We start from the raw sequence: 24,880 nt of genomic DNA on the forward strand, positions 1-24,880 counted from the left end.
CCCCCTTTTCCTGGTCCTAAATTCATTGCCAGATCCCCAGTCTGCTGCAAATGTGCCACGTCAAGACTGGAAATCACAGCACTTCAGTGTGTTTCAGTGAGTGCTGCAGAGTGTGAGGGAGAGCCGAGCACAACCCGTGATGCAGGAAGGCAGTTTTTCCCAAAGACTAAAAGAGGATTTAAAATAAATAAATAGAAGCGTCCGGAGATCCTGCTCCGTCGCCCCAGTGTTCAGACTACCTGTTCAGGACAATGCTGTTGTACAGTAGTCTGCACATTGGTTAGACTGGGCAAGGGAAAGCAGCGACATGGACTATTGGGGACGCCAGTTGCTCTTGCCAAGGAGAAGACAGTTATTGCTCCTTTCAGATCTCATATACAGTATTTTTCTTCACAGGTTTTGCACACTAGGGAATAAGAAACGCTAAGGGACACTGTGAAAAAGGAGGACTGCAGAATAATGCGGGGAAGACATTCTGGTAAGGCCTACTTTGGAAGAACACCTGGCCTATGACCTGGCGAACCTAGGTGACTCCCCCCCCCTTCCTCCAGTCATCACTGCAAGAAAGATGGAGCTCTGATGATTTACTAAAACCTATGCAAGAAATGAGCGAGGTATACTACCTAGAGGTATACTGCTTAGAGAAGTGTACAAGAGCATAGTTAAAGTCGGGCATTTCCTTTTCTTTTTTTTTTTTTTTTAAATTTAAAATAAAGCTTATTTTTCCCCACAAACTGAAAAGGTAAATTTAATTTATTTTTTTTAAAACTTGTAGCAATCGGTATAAATATTTAAGGAGTATTTCCTTTTTTTAATGCAGAAAAGGCTTGCTAGAAGTATGTATTCTGCATAGCTCCTGTTATGAACTATGATCTGAAGATCAATTTTAAGAAATTATTTTCTCTTAAAGTAATAAAGTAATAGAAAAGAATGCATGAATATTATTTTAAACTATTGTAAAATATATATATTTATATATATCTCGCTGCTGGGAGAACTGTACTTTGATTTTACATGCAACTGAAACTTCTTTGCAAGTAACCTATGCTAAATGTGCTAATGAAAACTGGGTTGGGGGATGCCATAGGGAATATAAGACTACTCCGTGCTTGGCTTCTGCCGTGTAGGATACAAAATATTTGATTGTCAGGAAAAATTACCTCTGAAAGTGCAGGACGTGATGGAAAAAAGAAAACAATAAATAAATAAAACAGAACAAGCAGCTTTCCATCCCAATACCTGCCTGGCCATTGCTTATAAGCGATCAGCACCAATTGATTGCTGCTGCTCTCGTGTATAGCTTGCATTGCTGATATTTCTTCTAACATTCTAACATCTTCTAACATAACGATAAGTTACTTTGTGTCCTGAATCCCACTGATAGAAATGGAATTTGTAAACGAATGCAGAAGTTTGCTTTGGTGAATTTCCAGCTGTCCTGGTAGGGGAAAAAAACCCTCAGGCTGAATGAAATCCCCACGGACAGAATAATACAAAAAGTCTGGGCTGCAATTTGATACCAGCTGAACACCATAGTCAGCTCCCCTAAAGTTAACACTAGTAACAAACTACTGCAACCGGAAAAAAAATCCCATCTATATGGTGCTCATTATTGCCAGGAAGGCTTGCAATAGTCGTGCTATAAAAAGAATTAGCAGAAATATGCAGCCATGAGTATTATAACCAGTCGGTTTTGCAGAATGCTTGTTATATTTCAGACAGCCTTGATGCTGTACAAGTTTTAAATATATATATAATTATTACCTTTTTCATCGCTCCTTCCATAATCAATAGAAGTCCTATTGGGAAGAGCTGGTCACGTAGAATTAGCGTGACCGTACCTATGCTGCCTGTCTTAAAGCCTAGGAAGCAAGAACTATCACTGTCATTTCCCTTACCCTCCCATCAATGCTTATGTATTTTGACTAAAAAAGTATTATAGCTTTTTAAGTTGTATATATACTTCGAGGTTGCCCACTTTCTCCTCCTTTCTTTCACCAAAGATTACTTTTACAATTAAATTAGTGGATTTTAATCCGTTAGTCTTAGGAGAAGGAAGTTTTGCTCTCGTTCTGCTTTAAAGTGAAATTACGAGACAGTTAAATGTAATTATTAATAGCAAATCTGAAGACACAGGAAGAAATTAAAATAACGGAATCAAATTCAGACTTGCATTAATCTCTCTGAATCTTTAAGCCTGATTGCTGTTTTAGGCATGGCAAATCTGAAAAGTTTTGTGACAGATTTTCTTTAAGCAGTAGGAAAATGGTTTTCAAGTCGCATCGAGAAACTTGCTCAGTTACGCTTTCAAGGGGAAAATGAACGCTTGCAAATTTTTTTTTAATCTGTTGCTTATTTGCATAGCCACTTTTATGATTTTTCTTAATTTTGATCTAGAAATTAAGAAAGCATTGTTATCCAGTCAGTAATAGGCTTTTAATGAAAGCAGCGTTAAAGATAGCTTGTGTCAACTTCTGCTATGTAAGCAAGGACAATGAAAACATATGGAACCAGTGTTTCTCTTATCTCTAGTCTGCTATTTGCATTAATCTTTATTTTAAATGACCTTTCTGGATTTAGGAAGTGATTCCCCTCCCATACACCCATGACTCTTCAAAGTTACATTTTTAGACTGTAAGGCTGAGATCTAGGAGGCCCCCTTGGCTTGGGGCTTGGAAAGGGAGGGGAGGGGGGATTGCAGTGCGCAAAGCAGCAGATAGAGAAAGAAAGCCTGCATTGTTAGCAATGAATAAGGAAGTATAGCTACTTCGGCTCAGTAAGCAAAACATTTTCAAAGTGAATTAAGTGATTCTCTGGTTCTTAAAACAGTGCTGTTTTAGATGAAACAAATTCTAGCTGATCATAATTATAGCAAGAGATTTCCATAGTTATAAAATAAAAGAGGTTTTAAACATGCATGCCAATAAAGCCAAGATAGCTGCATACAATTTTTTCAGGACTTTTTGCAGTGACTTTTTCATTACTTTTTGCATTGGCTGAAAAAAATATTAGCAAGTTCCAATACATGCTAAATCACGGAGAGAGTTTTGTACAATCAGGATACCAGTGCTTAAACCCGTTATATGAGCTAAAGGATATGATTCTTGTTATCACAGAATGCAAAAAAAAAAAAAAAAAAAAAAAAAATTAAAGCCAGTATGAACATTGAAAGAGGTCAGCGTTTCAATATAACAGACCTTCTTTCATCTTTGGAGGGGCATAATTTTTTAGTACAATCAACAAAATTAAATGGGGAAGAGGGAGAAAATATTTCTAACATTTTTTATATATATATATTCCTTAAGTGTTTAAAATAAGTGACTCAGCGTAGGGGGAAGTCACGCAACTTTAAAGAAATATAGAGCAAATAAGCAACCAAAGGCAAGAAAAATTCCTTTAAAAAAGGCATTTACCATTTTTCAGCCTTGCCATTAGGTTGCACGTTGTCTTCTGTATTACAATTACCAGTGCAATTAAACACATCTAGATTTCCAGAAGACTAAAAGACACTGCTCTCTTCTCCATACTCCTTTCCCCTCTTCCTGTACCATCACTGTGCATCCACAGACACTTCTGCAGACCACCCAAGTATCACTGCTAGGTAGAAAATATTATAACTAAAATAGTGAAATTCTTCCAAACAATTCCAAGCTCCTCAATAGTGTTAAACGATGCGATCTTTATCTCTAAATCAGAAGGCATTAAACAGGAAAATAAACATAGAAAATAAATTTGTAAATCTTAGGGTTTTTTTTGTTTTGTTTTGTTTTTTAAATAAGTGTTATCTATGGCATAAATTAACTTTTACTTGCAGAAGGCTTTGCTTCCTGAACTGCATTTCATTTTAACAAAAACTAAAATAATATTAAGGATCAGGCTCAAACCTAGTAAAAGACAGGAAATACCAGAGTTAAGAAACTTTCCTGAATAATGCTACTGTACTTCTGTGCTGCATTTTATGCTGCACTGGAAAACAGTATCTAAAAATAACAACTTCCCCTTAAATAAAAAGTCCTGATCACAGCTGGAGAGAATATAATTCTCAACTTAATATCCAAGCTAGCAACATTTAAAGCCGTGTCCTTAAGATGGGTTTCTGGAAATATTAGGTTGGAATTTGTTACGAGTATTCTAAAATATTCATAAGCCCTCTACCGACTTAACGAATAAATGAAATACAAAACACAAATATTTAGCCCTTTTATCAAATCAACTAAAACACCAACTTTAAAGGAATATCAGCTTTTAAATGAAGAACAGGTAGAGATACCTTAGTAGTACCCAATGAATTAATTGAAGGCAAAATAAATTTGCCTCAGCTAAAAACATAAAGCCACTTGCTGCTTCCTTGATGAATTTGCTTTGTGTACAGTTATTAGAAAGACCGCTCAAGCTTTCTACTTACAACTTGTACTCCCAGCACAAGTTTCCTGATAACAGTTAATAGAAAAACCTATTAATTAATAACGCATATTTTCATTCTCCCAATCTTGTTATACAGTAGTTTGCCAATGATTTTTACTGTACCATTATTTGCTGTTTCAAAGATCCATAATGGATAAACTGAGAGCTAATTTTTCTCCCAAACTACTGACTTCTTTAGCAACTAAATTCAGAAATTAAATTTGATGAAACCTACAAAAGAAGCACTGTTTTATTTTTGCTTTAAAAGTACTTCTAGTTTGACACTTTTTTCTTTAAAATGGTCAAGTGGGTAGGAAGATGTGCCAACTTAAAGCAGACACTGGTATTTCTGTAGTTCTAAGTAAAATTTTAATCAAGCATGTTATAAAATCCAAGGAAGCATATTTTATGCCTTGGAATTAATTTATAATGTCTGCATTAGCTAGCCAAGTTTTGCGTTTGATTAATTTTTTAAGATAAGTTCCTCTATCTTGTTAGTTTCTTGGAAAATTGATATATTTCAGTCACATAATTGATATCCTTAATTTGCATACTTGAGATCGTATATTAGCCAAAATGTCTTTTTCTTTAGGGCAAAGTAATGATTGCAGCTAGAGCACCAAAGTAACTGCTTATTAATTTATTACTGGACTAATTTAAACCTCAGCACTATCCACACCATCAGCCCTTTGGTAAATTCATCTCTTTTATAACCAGCTCTTAGGCTAGAAGTTAAAAACCATTTTGCTACTATTCCGTAAAGGATATGCTTGAGAAGGATTTGAAAGCACAAGTTTGTTGTTTACCTATGGTGGCACTAGTGAGCAACGGAGATTTAAGAACACCATTATAAAACAATCATTTAATATGTAGAAAAAAGCAATACAACTGGTTCCTATCCACCCCTTTTATGCTTCCAACGTGCTTATACCTTTTGAAACAGCCTAATGATCGTGTAAACATCATTGCAGAACTGGATTGCATTCATTGTGTGAATTCTGTACAGAGCAAAGTTTAGCAAAATACCACGTCTTGTGATGTAAAATGATACTATTTGCATGCATTGTTTTTCTAATATTTAACTGAAAAACTTATTGAACGTCTACAAATATTTCCTTACAAAGCATGGATTTTGAGAGAAAGCTAGACTGAAATAATATGCAAAGCAAAATGCTAAAGGAATATCGTGATAAGTGTATAGCTCTCCCATTTTAGTAAAATTGATATAAAATGGGACCGGTTTTCTTTCCAGCACATGCCCCTTAACTGGGTTAATGTGCAAAATTTTGTCTCCATTTATACAGAAAGATTTTTATTTATTTTTAACATGCAAGATTATTGTACTTATCTGCTCCTAGAAAATATGTACTGTATAAACATATCCTTTATCTTGAACTTCAGTATTTCTGTGCTTCCAAGAAGAGTAAAAACATCTGGTTAAATTACTGTGTGTGAGTCCAGTGTGCAGGCAGACTCCTGTACAAGCTGCATAGAAAATAAACCTCGGTTTCGATTCTTTTTGTTTTCACAAATGTTCAGTGTGACCGCTCTGTCGAAATCACTTCTGATACATGTCAGCACGATGCCAACCGATGTAATGAGACGCTTATTTTCCGAATAAAATCGAATTATGTTCTTGTCCTACAGCTCCCAATGCTTTAAAGTTTACTTCTGTTATGTGTGCTCCCCCCACCAAAGCCCCCCAAACCGGACTGGTTCAAAGCGATCCGCACCAGCGGTGATGGCTCCAAGGGACTGGCTGGACGGAGTTGTCATGTGTCTGCCTGTCTACACTTGCTGTGCAGAACATCCTCTCACCTGTACAGCAGGCACAGACAGGCAGTCACATGACAACCCAGCCTGAATGACAGCCGGCCAGTGGGAAACAGCTCTCACACCCCAGAGCATCTTCACCACGAGCTACAGCCAAGAGCCCGCTCTGGATCTCAGCCGCTCGGTCAGTGACCAAGCCGCGTACTGCGACCCACCTAGAGACAAAGCAACAGTGCCTATAAAAGACAATAAAACCCACTGCTGAAATTTTTACTGTGCTTCCTATAGTACTCTTTTCCTAGTCGTTCTGATTAACTCACTAACGAGAAGTTTTATTTGTACGCAGCTTTGCGGCACCGTTGTAAATGGGAGGACAAAACACCCTCACCCTTCTCGGCCCCAAAACTTGAGCGACTGGCGTTGTTAGCTCCCAGCGGTATCAAAATCACTAACATCCCTGTTAGCCATCGCAGCCGAGCGCAGCTTACTGTGTGGCAAGTTAATCCTAGAAACAAGCACGATGGTAGAGCCTAGAGAAATTTCTCCCCTTTTCGCTCTGTTACCTCCTTACTTATTTTCATGCCTCCCTCCCAAACCACGCAGAATTGGGAATATGCTGTGAAATTACAATCTGAACTGCATCTCTAACTTGATACTGCCCTTTACTATTGAAGCAAAAAGGAAATATTGGATTGGGAAATAAGAAAAAAAAAAAAGATTTTTCCAATAAACAAAAATTTCTCATTTTGATAAGTGCTTATCCTAGAGACCATCTTGGCATCCTTTGTGCACCAGTAACGCCACTGAAATCTCTGGATGCTTTGGAAGGAAGAATGAATTAAATTCTCAGGCCATGCCCTGTAAAAACGTTACATTGCTTTACAAACGCTATCCTTCTGTTTACCATCAGGAGCTCGCTGATTCTCAGGCTACAATGGCGTTCCACGTCCCCAAAGTCCACGTTAACGTAGAAGCGGCTAATTCAGAAACTTCACATTTGCAGGTTGACTCCCAAACAAGCCTGAGCACAAAAACGTACAGCTTTTTGTGCTACCAAAAGCAGTAACAACTGAGAGCTAAGGCATTCAGAATTTTTTTTTTTTGGTAGATATGCCTCATAACACTTCAGCTAGTACATGGGATGCTCTACTAAAGCAAACTGTATTTGCGACATGAATGAAGGTCCTAACGTTGCACTTATTTACAAGTCCCAAAGCAGCACACAACATTTTCCACGCTTCATTTTAAGCGAGTGGAAAAGCACAAAGTCACAGTCACGCAACAAATTTGTGAACACAAGCAACTGTACGCAGGATCAGAAACTAATTCAGATTACTATTCACATAACTAATACAACAACTGCTTTACCCACACTGATCCACAACTACAAAACTAAAATGCATTCTTAGGCACTGATTCCCATCTCATCAAGCATTAAAATCCCGTTGTATGTTTGAGCAGCAACAAGACCATGTCAATAAGGAACAAAAGAAACAATTGGTTCCTTTTTTTTTTTATGCTGATATCATACAACAAATTTTGAAATCTTCTGCCTCAAAATGCATTCCACTGCATTCTTCCCTACAGAAGCCACAACTCACAAATAAGGGAAATAATTTACATCCTCCTAATGGCACTAGCAAGCAACTACTCGCATTCAGAGTGATTTTCATCTCAGAGTAAATTCCAGACTATACAAAGCAGGCTCAGCTTACACCAGAGGGGGTACACAGCCCTAGAGGTCCCAGCGAGCGCTGCGGCTTTGTACAGAATATTGTCAGAGCTCTCTGGTGCACAAGAAGCTGCAGCATTCCTTACTCAGGGGTAGAAGCGCAGGGGGAATGAACTCATCTCTGTGGCTGGCCAACTGCTTAGGAGAACAGAGGTGAAACCAGACTTGCTGCATCCTCCCCAGCCGCAAGGAGAGGCTCCTGCTACCCTGTAAGGACGGCAGCAGTGACTGGTCCCCGTGCAGGAGGCGCAGGGGACCTGAACTCCCTGCGACCTCGCAGCGTGCGCACCCGTACAGAGCCGGGCACAGTCCAGACACGTAAACATGGGTATCACTTCACACATCGCTGAAGACTCCATATCTTACCAGGGTGGAGATACAAGAGCATGCAGCCTTCTCAATAACGATCCAAGAACAGGATGTAACAACTACCAAACCAAGCTGAAAGTGAGGAGAACATTTTAAGGACACCAAATGCAATTGTACACAAACTGGAATCCAGCCAGGAGACCGAATGTTTGCTGCTTTATTTTCAGAAGCCAGTAGTTTTGTTTCTGAAACAAGTCACTGGTCTGTCGATTAACCTCATGGTCAAGCTGTGGCTTTTACCATCTTCAGAGAGCATCTAAGACACACCTGGTTAAATTTTAAGTCCTACTGGGAAAGGTCCTGAAGCAATAAAATAAACAAAACAGTATAACTTATTCCTAGTTCAGACTAACCAAATTATAATCAAATTATAAATCTGTACCTAAAAAGGCACCTCTTCCACCAGCAAAACAAAGAATGCTACGCTATTATCTTCTTACTACTGAAAGAAATTCCTGAGTGATCTCCCATATCAGCCTGAATGAACTACAGATATTTGCATGAGTCTCAAACACAAATGTTTAGCAATTAAAAAAATCTGTGTTTTTTATTATTGTTGTTGTTTTTGTAAATGGCATATGGAAATCATACAGCAGCCAATTCCCTCTGTGTACTGTTCCAAGATTTCCAGGTGACTCTCTCTAACAGACCATGAAAACAAACCAGTTATTTTTATGTTGTGTAGGGGAGGGCATTCCATAAATATTTTGAAGAATTTTTCCTTTTTCCACTAAACAAAGATCAGACACACAAAAAAAAAACAAACATCAAAACTAACTCAGAAGTTGCCACGGCACATTTTAGCTACATCTCCAAGTGCCTGAGATTGAACATAAGAAGGGGTGCTGCTTTCACCACATCACTTACCTATAGTTACCTGTACCTAGCCTAAGACACCTCGTTCTAATAGATTCAAGGTGAATCAGAAAAAAAAAGACAGCTTCAGAATTTTCACATTCATAAGGGCACCTTGGCATTTCTTTTTAATTTATTTTTATGATGCTACTTCAAGTTGTATTTCAATAATCTAAGAATAAAACTTCTCTTGACCTAGCACTTGGCTCCTCTCCTCTGACTAACATGTAATTGTTTTCCTGTTACAGTAAATACATTTGAATCCCTGTAAACCTTAAATAAGTGGGCAAAGGGAAAGATCCAGAGGCTAGGTCTTCAATGTTAACCTAGTTTATCCATCAATCTTATAATCTACGTAAAATGCCCAAATGACTACCGATTAAAAAACCACAACTTTACTGACCAGCACAATTTCCACCATCAGCAGCACTACTGAAGTAACTAACTTATCATAAATACCACAATAGAACTACCTTTGAGTTTTGGTTGAAGATACATTGCTAACATTGCTGGAAAAAAGGACTATGCAGAACAGACTAGGAAAAAAAAAAAATGGTTCCCAAAGTTGCCTAACAACATATCGAATAGGCGTACCTTTTTCCAGTTATCTTATTACTCACCTCAGATTTAATAATTAGCACCAACCTTTCTTAGCAAGATGCATTTTCTGGTTTTTCAGTAGCAAATCTGAACAGCCATAACAGTTGGCTACAGAACTCTGCAGTCAGGCTTTTCAGCCTCTCAGAATACAAGATCAAAGAACAGTTGTTATCACTAAATTAACTGCTGGAATTACTTTGAAGAGTAACTGTGCCTAGGCACTACACCTCCCCAGAAACACAAAAAACACAAACTGAAAAAAAAAAACACTCCACACAACACCCCGTACTTGTTACCAACGTTTGGACAGAAGTCTTAGTTAAGTATTCTCTGTGAATCAAAAATTGAAAGTTTAACGGACACAGGTAAAACCTTAAACCATTCTTTCAGGTCAGTGCAAGCTGATTTCATGTTTTAAGCTGGTACCAGAAGAGTGAGTAAATATTGTTTTTTTGCAATAGACAGAAGTTATTAATTCCTTACCTCATCATCTTTATACCAGGACAGGCTTTCTGCAGTTAGGACGAACCAATATTCCTTGGATCCTCCTTTCATGATGCCAATATTGTTGATGGTCAGCCAGCCTTTCCGGATGACCTGTGCAGAGGTGCAGTCAGGCAGAAGTTAAGTTCTTTATTCATTCAATGTAATTCACCTGCAGCATTCATTATTTTTTAAAAAATACTTGCTAAATAAAACAAGAACGGGTACATTTTTTTTCAGTCCAGCAAATTGAAAACGTTTTTTTTTCAGGTTCCTGTCATTCAGGAAAAAATAAAACAAAGTGAAAATAACATTTTCAGTCAAAAGGCTGGAGAAAGAGAGAAACCTAACCTACCATCTCACAGTGACAACAAGAATGAATGAACTAAGGATAACGTAAACTTCAAGATATTTATTTGCTGCATAATAAGACAAGTAAAAGTCCATACAATTTACATATGGTATTCATACTAAACTAGTGTAAGGATTGAGGTCATTTCTGAACTTGGAAGCTGGGAACAGCACCTACTTTTTGGGGAAGCAAGAAGCTTCTTGCACACAATGGGGACTTGCAGAAGCAGAGAGGTCTTCCACAGCTGAATCCTCTTTAAATTAAGATAGAAAGTGGCAAGTAGAGGTATATGAGAGCTATTTCCTTCTTGTAAGGTAGAACAGAAAAATAAAAGAGAAAAAACCTATGACGGCAATAAAATTGAGGGAAAGATGGGAAAAGCAGAGCTTGGAGAAAATAAGTAACACTCAAAGATGAAAGAACAGAGGGGAAAGTATACCTGTAAATACTAAGGCCAGGAGTCCACACTGTGCAGAGAAAGAGGGACAACAGAAAACTTAAGAGAAATGAGAACTCCAGAGATGAAGCAGAAGACAGACTAGTCACGAGGACTGGTTTATGGATCATACAGAAAAAAAATTTAATTTTATTGGAACACTTATTGTTTTCCAATACATACAAGAAAAAGCGTTCCTTCCTATCGTACTTTGAATGAGAAAATGGAACTCACCTAATGTCACAGATACAGGCAACCACAAACTGTTCTGTTTCTCCCCACAGAAAACCCTTTACTTGCCTATGAAGTATTGAGATGGAAAGAAGAAATGCTCAAAGAAGCCCTTGAGAACTCCATCAAAGTCCCACACGTGTGATCAAACATGCTTCCCCATGCTTTTCAGGAAATTTAAGGCTGTGCCATTTGTCCCATAGGACTTGACAAGACTAATAAGTTCATTTTCAACAGAGAGCCAAAGAAAACCATTCAATATCCATGACCTATTCCTTGTCATTCATAGAAGTTTCAGAATCAGAATTCCCTTTCATTCACCATTCATTTTAATCAGTTTTGGGTTTGCACATGGCAAGGGACTGGGCTGTTGACAACTAACCCAAGTAAGAAAGAGATTAGAAGTTGAACCTGACTGGCAAAAATATTTGTGCTGCACATAATCGAAGAGTACCACTTTTATTTCAAGTAAGATGATAGTGGTTCATCCATTCACTACCAATGAGGCCATAACGTAAGTAAGGAAACCATTGAAGATTCAGAAACAGCCTGTGGGCTGATCACTAAGAACTGATTTGGTTATGAAAATTCACTAAGCAATGAGAGAACTGGATGTGACTGCTGTAGAGAGAGATTCAATGGCATGGCCTGAGCAGACTGGATGGAGGAGCCAGTACCGCAAAGGTTTCCGCAGAAGTTTATCATTGCTTTTAATATTCATGTTCATTTAAAAAACACTAAGTGGAGAGGCAGCATTACTGTGTACAAACAGACATGGAAAGCTTGTCGGAGTGCAAGTTAAAGGAAACATACTGATATGATTTGGATTACACATCAAATCCTCGTTTTATGCTGTTTATTGAAGCAAAATTTTAGCAGGAAACACGTAGCAGGCATATTTACCAGATGAGTGTACTGGCCTTCAGTACACTTAAGTATACAGACTAAGTTGTAGAACCAAACCAATTACGCTTTTTTTCTGAGCTGAACTACACTAATGCAGCCCCATGGAAGAAATTTTAGGAAAAAGCCAGGAGATTAAGGTTCTCCAACAACCTGAACTTAGGCTCATAACAAGGTGAGCTGTATTTGTGCAGCAGAATAAATACTTTACAACTTCACAGCAAATGCACAGAGGTGGTGCTTATCCCCATGCTGCAAAGAAACTCAAATAAGATGAGAACAGGACACTGTTGAACCACACTGCCTGCAATTCAAGAGGCTGTGTTGCTTCCAATAAAGAGCATATTGCATACAAGAAGCACACTTTTCAGTATTGTGCTGGCCTTGGCTGCCTGGTTTGGATGCAAATCTTTAAAAAGGTAAATGACTTAAAGACAGGTGCCGCAGTGGGGATAAAGAGGTGGTTTCCAGAAGCAAACTAGTGAGAAACACCTAAGTAGCAGGCTCAAGACCCTTACAAGTAATGAATGCTTCAAATGGATGAGTAGTACTCCGCATATGCCAGTGAAGGCTTTCCCTCATCATTACAACAGGCTTTGCAGAACAATTAACAAAGTCTATTTTTCCTCCATTTAAACAGAACAACATTTGCATTAGAGGAATCAGCACAGGCTAAGCTAAAGTTTTGAAATCTAAGCTATATAAGCCGTTTAAGAAGTAATGAAGCTTTTTGTACTGCCTTTCTAAAGTAGGGACTACCTTGATAACTCCAGAAGACCTTCTTGCTCCAGTCCAACACATCTCCCCATGGATGCCTAACCATCACTGGGTGTGGACAGAAACAAGCTGACTTGCTGATACAAACATTGGTCACTGTCTTGCAAAGTAGGAATTTGCCAGTTATTTCCTCAAAAATCCTGCGTGTTGAGGATTAGATCCAGCTGTCATTCCCCCACAGCACAGCATGAAGAGCAGTACAGAGCTGTATCTTGGGGACATTTTTTCATGTGTAAATTGCTAGAACTGCTTATCTATATACCTCTCTGGAAAAATAGGATACTGCCTGCTCTAAGATATCCTGAACACTACAACAAATCATAATCATACACAATACTTGGAAGCAGTTCCAGGCAACACCATGGGAGAGAAGGCAATCTTGGTGTCCTGTAATATCCAAGGAGTAGCAGTGAGACTTCAAATTCTTTTTACTGAATCGTTCACATTTCCCAAGCAGTTTTTTTTTTTTTCCCCAACAACAAACAGCTAAGCTTTAAAAATAGTCAGTACCAGTGTTGGGGTCAAGGGATAACAAAATTTCAGATCATGGTGTAAATGCAAAACAGGGACAGCTTTACTTTCCAGAAGAACTGAATAGCACCTTACAATTTCTCAAAAGATAACCCAAGATGTATTTAAGAAATAAATGTCCTTCCATAGACAGACAGCAACAAGGATTTTTTAAGAGCTTTTTTTGAAGTAAAATGCTCTGATTATGTTTTGTTTGTTTGTTTGTTTTTAAACTATCCTGCTAGATATATCTTACAGTACTCGGCATGGAAAATGAAGGTGGTGTTTTTCATTATTGTTTTCACTAGTTCGTTTTCTGGTTGGTTTGGATTTAAGAGATCCATTTCAGTATCTTCCATCATATTTCTAAGTGTCACTCTGCACAAACCGGATATTAGTGACACGATTTATGTACCTCAGGAAGGTGAAAAATGTGAGTATTGCCAGAAGCTAGTGAAGACAATATTCTGACCGGTAGTTGGACTCCATGTACAGGATGAACAAGAGATGACACAGTTCCTTCCTTCAGGGTCCTGATATCTAATCTGGGTGTCTGAAAAATGAAACTTCGAGGGTACAAAAGCACATGAACAAGCCAGAAGGAAGTCATTTTCTGATAGTTCCGCTGCACAAAACTGAAATCTGTTGTTCTTATTCTCCACCATTTCATGGATAAACAGGAAAGCAGGATTTGATATAAGTACATTTTATGTATTGCTGTATGACTTACTAATGCCATTAAACCAAAGAAGATATTTGTGAAATACATTAGAGACTCAGTAAGCATTCCACTTCTTTCAAAGAAGTATTTGAACGATGATTTAAGGAAAGACAAGCAAAATTGGATGAGCAGAGAGAAATGCAAGTGTAAACATTATGAGACTGGCTACTTCAGCAACCACACAACACAGCATTTTGTTGAATTAACATAACTCTCCACTGAAGTTACATTATGTAACCCCGTTGAAATACTTGTGAACACATAACACGAGAGAATAAAAAGGAACAACAGATTAGAGGAGAAGCCTAACACAGCATTTCACCGTAATTTGCTAAATAACAGAATATAAATGGATCAGATTATGCATCTTGTCTGTGTTCAGCATCAAAACAGATCTTGAAGTGACATTGCTTCCCTGGAAGATACATCACATAACTTCAAGATAATGGCAGTGGCCAAGTCCACACCTCTACTTCAAAGTAGAATTAAGTCTTTACCAAAGCAAAACACTTAGCAGTGAAAAAATGAAATATGCTTCCAAATGTAGTTAAATAAAGACTGAGGTGATGCAGTCAATCATCAAGGAATGATAACCTAAAAAATAAGTATCAGTAAAGGTCATTTAGAACAACAATATTTTTCTAGTCCTGAACACCTGAAAATTCAACAGCAGCATTTCTCATGCTAGGATATTTCAAAGTTAGCATCATGTTGTCATCCACAGGCACCACCTTTAGAATCATTTACAGAAACATTGGCATTTCTTAACAGAACAGCCTTGCAATGTTTTTTTGACACCCTCACTAAGTGTGGCACAAATTTCCACTTCCACCTACTTGCTCTAAAAGATTCTGAGAACTCTTTTGTTCCTTAGTCATGCAAGGTAAACTGATTTAAGTGTATCTGAAGACAGGAAGCAGCAAACTATGTTAATGAAGCAGGATTAATTAAAAAGAAAAAAGAAAAAAAAGGTGCTGCTAGAGAAAAAGTTACTTATTAGCACAATAGCTGAGGCCAACTGATGGGGTCTGAACCCTACCTGTGTTCAGAGGAAATTAATCAGATTGTGGATGTAACGTTGTAATGGAGACAAAACCTTTGTACCCAAATCTCCAAATCAAATCGCTTGCACAGTGACATTAAACTCATAGTTCAGAATAAGCACCTTCTCCAATTGCAGGGGCTACTTCAAGCACAGCAGCAGATTTTACCACAAAATTAGAAACACAAAACAGAGTTTTATATAAACGACACATAAACCTCTATAACTGGAGTAATCTGCATTCTTGCAAATTGTGGTATTGACTGGGCACATGGATCGTGACACCTTTGTTTTCAAAGGTTTATCAAGAACGGGAGTTTTAAACAAAACCTAATCTCAACATACATAACACAACAGTTAGGAGTAGGTCAGCCTTCAGGATCCAGATCTTGCTAGCGTGCTGCATAAAACCAAGCATTACATTGATTATTTCAAGCAAATTAGAAGACAGACTAACCTGTGGCTTAAAAAGAAACTTTGTGGAGTCAGGTCAAAACCTCAGGCGGTAGCAAAGGAAAGACAAAGAGAGGCCAAAGATTGAGCATGAGAGGATAAATTAGTAGTAGGGGAAAAAGGAGCAAAAACATGTTAAGAGGAATTGGCATCACACTTCTTCCAAAAATATGAGCTCACCTTATTTCTGAGATACACACAAACAGGTAATAGTTATCTGCACCATTCCAGTTCAAAGCAAATCACAAAATGAAAATTAATGTGATTGCAAATGAGCACCTCATAATTTTGAGAAAACAATGATCTCGAGATTTAATTCAGCTGCTGTTAGAATCAGTGCTGCCTAATCCTTTTTCCTTTACTGAACCTAAGTTTGGTTCAGGTCTGTTTGAAATGTTAACTAATATAATTTGATAATATGGCAAAAAAAAATGGAAAAGTGGATAAATTTTAAGCAAAGATATTAACAAATAATGCACAAGATAAAGATTTACTTCTTACACCTAACCATCACTGAACCAGGAGTAATCTGTTACAAAATTAACTGCTGTTTAGACAATTAATTCTAATTAGTAATATTAAATGCATTCACATTTATTTACTCATGAGCTGGAAGGGTTAGAAAGGAGTCTGTCCATGATATATTGATCCTCCTTTGCTATGAGAAGAATGCTAAAAAGACTTCAGATATTTCTAAGTTTATTAATAAATTCACTTTTTCTATCAGAGGCAATTCCTTTGTATAAACAAAACACCAAGAACAGTACCTGTACCCATAAACATGTTCATTTAAGCAAAAGCTGAAGTTTCATTTTGGTTACCAAAAACTGTAATTTGCCCACCTTTCCAAAAAAATGTTTACTATAAACAAAGGCACTTACATCAGATAAATACTGCTTTCCAGTTATATAATAAACACCAATTAGTCATTTTAGTTTGAGAAACTTGGTCAGTTATAAACATATTAATTTTATCCAAAGTTTTCTATAACATTTGAAGTTATATTTGTTCATAGTTGTAACAGCAGGTTAGTAGCAGTTAAGTGATGAACTGCAATTATACTTTGTTGAGGAAGGGTTACAAACAAAACAGCTTCACATTAAGTAGTTTAGTAGCAAGTATTAAACAAACCAATGAGTTAGAGACAAACTTTGCCCTCTGAGAAGCTAAATGAAAAAGCAACAATAAAGCTTACAGAACTTAGCTCGTACAATTTGCCTTGAAGGCGGTAGATTGGTTCCCTGAAATAGCAAATTGCAAAAGTAAAGTTTTATTTCAGAAACATTTTCTCATTCTTTTCAACTCCAAACAATTAACTTACAAACATCTGTTTATTATCCTTAAATAAAAAGTTCAGCCCTTATATCAATAAGTAATCGAGTTGCAACATATAATTTAAAACTCCAAGCTGCTTCTCCACTTCTTTAGAGAAGAAACATTCACTTAATTAAAAAACCATTCATTTTATATGTGTATTTTTGAAGAGTCAGATAACTGGTCGATTTTCCTTTTAAGGGACACTCCGAAGTGATGACAGTTGTTGTGTTTGACACATGTTCCGGCACAGCTAGATAAGAAGGAAGTCTCTCCTCAGATGGGAGAGACAAGTCTTTGAAGCCATTTCAGTGTTTAGACCTTTCAACTTTTTTTCATTTTAGCCCAAACCATGTATTACATCAAAAATGCCACTCATGCTAGCCAGACTCTGGGGGATCATCATATTCAAGTTAATGAGATTACTGTGACTAACATCTTAAAAAATAACTAGCAATTTCTGGGTGGGAGGAATAGGTTGGGTTTCCATGCCCAAAAACATGACAGAGTTTTTGAAAAGTGCTAGAACTCTGATCTAAAACAGCACGGTAGGAGATTTTCTGAAATCACAGGTTTAACACTTAAACTCAATGCTCACATTTGAAAACCTTAACTTTTCACCTCCTGAGCTTTGTTTGACCACATTACACATGAAATCATCAGGAAGACATTCAATGTGGGTAACTCATTATAAAAAAGTCTTTTTTCTCCACTGTTTTTTTTTTTATATCCCCTTAAAGTGTGTGCTATTTCCATAATATTTTTTTCCTGTTTAAGACTTTGCAAAACCCTCAAATTGAACAGAAATCCTCAAAGCTGTAGCATTTTCTTTTTTTTAAATTTCATATTAAAAAAGGATTGATCCTTTGAAGTACCAAGCACCCCTGGCCTGCACAAAAGCAAAGAATGAAGCAAGGCTCAGGAGCACTTAGCACCTTGCAGAATCAATCCCATATCATTATGGAATCAAAAGAAATAACCAACTGATTTTATTAATGAATCTCAGTGAAAATGGCCATTAATTTCAGACCAACAATCAATTATTTTTTGTTTCCTTTGAGAGAGGACAATGGTACACAGTCAACATCTTTGTGGGGCCAACTGAAAGCTTTCAAAAGACATAAAAGCAAAAATGCTTTTGCGTGCTGAATTGCCCCTTCAGTGCTACTAAGCTGTGAACATGTGAGAACTAGTAAAAATAACTGTATGACAAAGCACACACAAGCAAGTACTCACCAGTGGTTTGGATTCTGAAATTCACAAGTTCGCAGTTAATGAAAAAATACATTTGTGTGTAACATGAAAGATTTGATGTGTTAAATGGCATGGGAGGGGAGGCACCAAACAGCAGTGCAAACAGTAGCGAGTTTTTAAACAATAAATGATGATAACAATGAAAGTCAGGTGGCTCTGAAAACTTCAGTAAAAAGGAGATGATGATGCATTTTATATATGTTTCAAGCAGAAAAGATAAATTATGGATGTACAAAAAACAAACGCAGCCAAGAAAACCAGACAGCTGGGATTAACTTGCACATGCCATTATCCATTCTCTGTTAAGGTGCCTACCTGATTTCCCACTGCACTTTTGTTAACCTGACTGCTTCTTTGTTGGGCACTAAGGAAAGCAGAGGAAAAAAGTTATACTGAAGAAACTCAAAAACTAAACCAGTTCCTGAGCAGCAGATTTTAGTAGTAATAGTTCCTTATGATTCCAGCACAGAAAGCGAGTGTAACAAAGATACACAATAAAATCATTGCATACAGGTGCATTTTACAACTACTCTTCTTACTTAACGTACTTACTCTTATATGAACATTTGCCTGCTTAGCACAGAAGAGATACGCACACCTGACAGCTCCTACTAATCATCTCCTTTTGCAACAACATCCTACTTACATTGGTAAAGGTTACTAAAAGCACAGGGAAATTATGGCTCATGGGGGGTAACTTTGGAAACATTAGCCTCTATAAATATTAGAAAAGAGATGAAAAGTGAGACATTTCTGTTATTTAGAGCAGTACAACAAAATCCTCCCCTGCTGGAAGCTTCCTAATAGCCTTGTCATGACACTTTGTTTTGAATATTATTCTAATATTTATATGCACTGTGAGGGTGTAAATATAGCCAATGGATGAAGCTGTCATAAAGTTGGTTCAAAAAGCTGGAACCTTGCAAGAGCAGAGCACATTCGAAATTAAAACGTTTTAAAAATATTTTCCTCAATGCTTGAACTCTGGTAATGTCAACTCCTGAAACAAAACACACTCCTGTCTCAAACACACAAGTTGCCATTAATTCTAAAAACCTTTGTGTTATGTGGCTTCTAAGTAATAGGCTATACAATTACAATATCGCTGGAAAAAGGGAAAAAGCGTTCAAGCAGCAGGCTTTGCTACACAACTACCAGAGCAGCAACCGGTGACAGCAAGTTTTCTTTGGATTAGATTATACCATTTCAGCAGGCATTAATTAACTGACGAAAGAGCATACGTATTAGATCATCTACAAACACTCCTCTGAAAGAGTAAGAAAGAAAGATGTGCTTGGATCACAGCCTACAGGCCCAAGGCTGAAACTACTTTGTACACAGCTGCTGATCCAAAGAATTGCTGGGGCACCAAACTCATCTCTGTCCCAACTCTGATCGTGCCTTTAGGGCCATAATCTATCAAACTGGCAGTCTACATGTTGTCAGGGAGAAGATCCGCAACCATGTTTATTCCATGTGCCTATTTACTGGGCTTAGCTCTCAATCACCCAGATACTTTTGACCAAATGACAGCGCACGTCTCCAGTACATCATCTGAATTGCATAAATTTGGGGCCATAAATTATGATTAAATAACCTGCATACAGAAAATACAGCACTAATCCCTCACCAATTCTCATCTGTTGTTTGAGAAGCACATAATAATATGGCTTTACAAAACCTAATTGCCATTTTTTGGGTGTTCTTTTTATTCTCCCCCCATTTCACTGCCTTAGGGAGGCTAATTAAATAGACAACTAACATCGTACTAAAAAAACCCACATCTTTTAGCAATAGCCCAGCAACTGGTTCTTTATTTACTGTTCTAAATACAAATTACCCTTCACGTAGATTGAATCACGTAGCTGTGTTTGAGTTACACCAACTGGAAACAAACCCAATCCCAACATTTTACCACTCATTCTGCTAGATGTGACAAGTATTAATATTCTTAAGATTTCACCCAAAAGAAATAAAACCAAGTCATAACTTCACAAAGCTGTTCTAAATATTGGCTTTCTTAAATCTTTCTGAAGTACTGTACCCGCCTTAGGCCCTGCAATGCTCCAAGGTGACTTGAAATACCTTGTGCTCATTCTTATGAACAAGGTTCACAGGACTTACACTTATAAAACACTGCAGTCACAGGAAACAGCTGGCTAGGATACTCAGCAAACCAATGGAAATACTAAGGAATCTGAGGAAGCTACAGTTTGGGATGTTTGGATACTGCAAAAACCCGTATGCTACCCAGATTTATTTCGTTTTCAAATTCTAACATTACTGCTACAACAACACTATGATTACAGGCTAAAATCTGTATTTTCGACTGTTTAGCTCATAAATAAGTCTTACACTTAAAATTGTTCTCAGTTAATCAAGCTTTCTCTCCCAGTGGATCACAAGTCAACAAAAAACACTTGCCTAGCCATCAATTTCAACCCCTGGAAAGACTTGCTTAGACTTAGAGTTATTAGTGAACCTGAGTGGAAGGCCATTTGTTACCTGCTTACACCTCTTGCACAGGGGCTGGGGATTTCCACATGTCTACTGGCAGAAGAGGAAGAAGCTTTCCCAAGAAACTGAACTTGGACATTTTAACTCCTTGGAAAAGGTGCAGCACTGAGAACCACAGACTGAGCTACAGGCTCAAGCAACAGCATCTCTGAAGGTTTTATTTCCAGGGGAGAGACATACTGAAATAGCTCCAGATGTACCTGGCACTCCACAATCCAAGGCTATAAAACATGGGAGGCTCCAACTTGACACAAGGAAACATCTTTTCATAGTGAGGGGAGACAGGCATCAGAACAGGCTGTACGGAGTAGCTGGTAAATCTCTGTTTTTGGAACTTTTCAGGATCTGATTGGACAAAGCCCCAAGCAAACTTGTCTGAACTTAAACATCACCCCTCCCCTGAGCAGGAGGTTGGACCAGTGACTTCCCAAGGTCACAACACCCACCATGATACATATGAAGTGTTTTTAGCAGGCTTTTTCCTGTCAGGAAAGGATGAAAAGAAGTAAATAGCAGGCAGGTTGTTGTCTTGACCTCTAGAAGGCCAGCTACCATTCCTACATCCTGCCTTTTGTCAAGAGAACTGATAGAGATATCCAGGACCTGCAAACAATATTAGAGAAAGTTGTTCAAACCAAACACAATCAGTTCTTGGCTTTGCGTTTCTTTTCCCTTCTCAGCATATTAATTTTGTGTCTTAAACCTTCAAGTCATACTGTCAAAGATGTAGGCCTTCATTTACAGTGCTATCTAGACTAGCCCAGAACATAACAATGACTACAGTGCCAAACTTTGTTGCCAATGCCACACATCGATGAAACCTGTTACGATTCCAAATGCTCTTATGGCAAATGAATACGACTGAAGAAACATTTATTCTTCAAACTGTGCAGGCACCTTTATCATTTTGACTGGTATCAAAGTGCTGGTATGAAGTTCCTAAGGAACAAAACTGCTGGAAGCTGGGCAGGACGTTATGGAGAATATTCTCATAGTCTTTTCAATCAAGCGAGGACATCATCAAACCAGGCCCTGGAGGCTATTCTGTTACTATTATCTTCTAGAGCCAAACAGCAGGCACACTTAAAATTCAGTGACATCTATTACTCTGAATAAAACTGTTTCACATGGAATCACAGCTCCCAAAATATGTATTAGCGACAATTCAGAAACACCACCGATAACACACATTTCAGTGGTCCTAAAACAAATGCAGCAAGGGCATCAGCTCTAAAGCTGCCTCCTGAGACTGATGTGATCCCAGGCCAAGATATAAGCTTCAGTGAACCCAGGCTTGTGAACAAGGGTAAACAACCCTCATCAAGCGTGACAGTTTAGCACTATACATACTGAGAAAAATCATGCTTCTGCACATTTGGGACTTCGTAACTTGCATCTCCACTGTCACGCCCAAAACTTCTGTTTTGAGCTTAGTAAAAAAGCTCTGACAGTGTCTTTATACCAAAGTATCTATATACATACTTTGCGAAGCCAATGAAGTCTTCATGGTTGGTGTTGATGTAAGAAACCTGGATATCAATCAGCAGCAGCACCTATTAGGGGAGACAAGAGACCAAAACAGAATGGGTGACGTGGAAGAGTGAGACAAGAACAAAACTTTGAGTTTTCTCCATTATTAAATATTCCTTTCATAATTGTTCATGCCCAAAGCAACAATATTTTCTAAATCTCACCACTTCTGTTTGTATGCTTGTTAAATTAACTAGACTACAAAAGAGCTTAGCCCCTTCCCCATATTTTCTGTTTCAACTTACTACTTGCTGATCCTTCTAGATCACAGAGACAGAATTTAAATCAAACTTTATAATTTAACCAGGCAAAGAACTTGCTAAGACATTGGAGAAAACCCACTCCCCACTCCTGCTCAGCTTCTTGAACATACAGGAGACTGAAGGAAGCCATGATTTGACTTTCTCCCATCTTTCCATTTTCCATTTATCAGGAGGGAGCAAGGAAAAAAGCTATTGCCACGACCACAGCCACCAAATTTCTTACAAAATCTTGCTGAATGTGACATAAAAGAAGAAGCCTTTTATTATCTTCTTCCCACTCCTATCCAAAGCTTCATAACCAAAACTAATAACATCAAGATGTATAATTACCCAATCCACTATCCATACTGATGCCCCTGAGGCATCAACTTATCAGTAAACACTATTGTCAGACTGTGATAGTAAGAACACTTGGATGGATAAACCTCAGTGACAATAAAGTATGAATTTTACTTTTATAAAACATTGAAATAACAACTACTTTATTGGAATACAAGGCTCTCCTTACCTACAAAGAAATCCCACCAAGTTGTTTCCAATATGAAGCCCAAACTTCTACATGCTTATTGTGCCATATCAAAGCATCCCACTACTGTGGTTTTGAACAAGACCTAAACACTAAGACAGTAACTTAACTTGGATCTGTCCCTTCAGCATTTAGTCTCCTCCAAGTGTCCAGTTATTTCTGCACAGCTCCACAAACACAGCATCACTCCCAAATTCTTCACCACTTCCAAATTCTACTTAGTCTCACGCACGGCAGAAGATAGCAGGGATTTGGGTTTAGCTCTAACCTCCAAAAATATCCTCACTAGCATTTTGATTTATTAAGGGTAACTGTTAACAGCATAAATAATGATGTGACTATGTGACAATAACCTATTTGACCAATTCTTGGCATTTACAGAAAGGGGGTATTTTGTATTTTGTTCTGGGAAATTGCCAGGTATGCGCACACAATGAAGAACAGAAAAATAAGAAATAAAATTTTAAGTAATTTGTATCTTCTTCCAAATTTTGAAGTAACTGGATGTGCTAACTACAACTCCCTGCAAGCACAAGCCCAGCAAATAAGTTTTTCAAGATGATTTTTAAAGACTACATGCACAGAACAGTTTAATGGAAATGAAGTAGGATATGCTGCACAGCTCACTAACTAGTGAGCCAGGAGACCAGAACTGCTAAGGAGCCCCTCTTTCCCAAATACTATTGTTGTCACAATCTTTACTCCCTAGACAATAATTCCTACTTCCACTCCCAGTGGATTTTCTCACATATAGTCTAAGCTTTACTGTTTCCTGGATTTGGAGTGCTCAGCTGCATGATCAATGTCTTAGAGACATTTCTCCAAAATGTATTTATTTATTGTTAACTTCAAGGAAAACTACAGCCAGAGAAGCTGTACATCCACGAACCCAGAAAGGTGCTGATGAACAAACTTTTGAAACTCTGAATTTAAAATACCACAGTCAGAAGTTATCAGCTTAATAGCAGTCCCTCTGTGCTTTAGAGGGGTTATAGGAGAAGACTTGTTCTTGCTAATTTTAGAATCCAAAGGAGGGATTACTTTTTAATCTTCAGATTTGAGACATTGCTTTTCAAGGTACAAAATAGCCCTCAGGAGTCAGCTCCAGTGGTTCTAAGCACCTTAAGCTTGCCAACATGGCCAGAGGCAGCAGGGCTACGTTGCTCAGTTCAGCCTATGTGCTTTTGCTACTGTTCAGCATCACAGAACTTCAGCAGCAATGCTTGCCTGAACTCACACATCCTCTACGTGGCTTGTCACTCCTGCAAGAGTTCTAGTGCAATTGCTTGTTGGCCTCACTGTGATTAGAGCATAGGATTGGTCTGTTAAAAAAGCCTGAAAGCAAAGCATTAAAAAAGCTGGATATTTCTGTGTGCATTTGTTGGATCATGAGTCATTCCCCCACAAACAGCTGTTACGGCACAGCTAAGACGATGGCCCGCTGTGGCACAGGAATGATCACTAAACCAACATTGCCACTGGGGCCTGGTATCCTTAAGTCATGTCTTGAGCTGACTGGATACAAGGTACCACCGTCTGGAGGCGACGTGCCCAGTTGTGTAATGCTGTTTCTGAGCCATCAGGCCCTGGTATAAAGAGGCAAGTTGCATTAGCCTGAATGTAACTCTGGAGCTGGGCCGTGTCCAGCCAGTTCATGGAACGAGCAGGAGAAACGAGCTCTTTCTGCCCATGGCCCAACTCACAACCACAGGCTCTGAGACAAAAGCATCTCCCTTTCGTCTTTGGCATTCTTAATGCTTAATGGGAAAAAAAAAAAGGAAGAGGAAATGAGAAGAAACTCAGAACAATTGGAGAAATGTGTCTTGGTTCTACGT

The 24,880-nt window shown here is 38.1% G+C and overlaps 1 protein-coding gene across 12 annotated transcripts in view; it reads right to left on the reverse strand.

Moving 5' to 3' along the window:
• DNM3 (dynamin 3) overlaps positions 1-24,880 on the reverse strand; it is a 177,770-nt gene that overhangs the window by 112,647 nt on the left and 40,243 nt on the right. For 8 of the 12 annotated variants that reach the window (XM_072041611.1, XM_072041608.1, XM_072041610.1 and 5 more), the window contains 4 exons: positions 22,209-22,279; positions 18,525-18,573; positions 16,853-16,882; positions 10,217-10,330 (listed from right to left, as the gene is read on the reverse strand). In XM_072041611.1, the coding sequence (XP_071897712.1) occupies positions 10,217-10,330; positions 16,853-16,882; positions 18,525-18,573; positions 22,209-22,279 (264 nt within the window). Of the gene's footprint in view, positions 1-10,216; positions 10,331-15,645; positions 15,664-16,852; positions 16,883-18,524; positions 18,574-22,208; positions 22,280-24,880 lie in introns of all 12 variants that reach the window. The other 4 variants (XM_038183206.2, XM_038183213.2, XM_038183211.2 and 1 more) reach the window with 2 other exon arrangements.

The sequence above is a fragment of the Anas platyrhynchos genome, chromosome 8, assembly GCF_047663525.1.
Source record: "Anas platyrhynchos isolate ZD024472 breed Pekin duck chromosome 8, IASCAAS_PekinDuck_T2T, whole genome shotgun sequence".
NCBI classification, from domain to species: domain Eukaryota; kingdom Metazoa; phylum Chordata; class Aves; order Anseriformes; family Anatidae; genus Anas; species Anas platyrhynchos.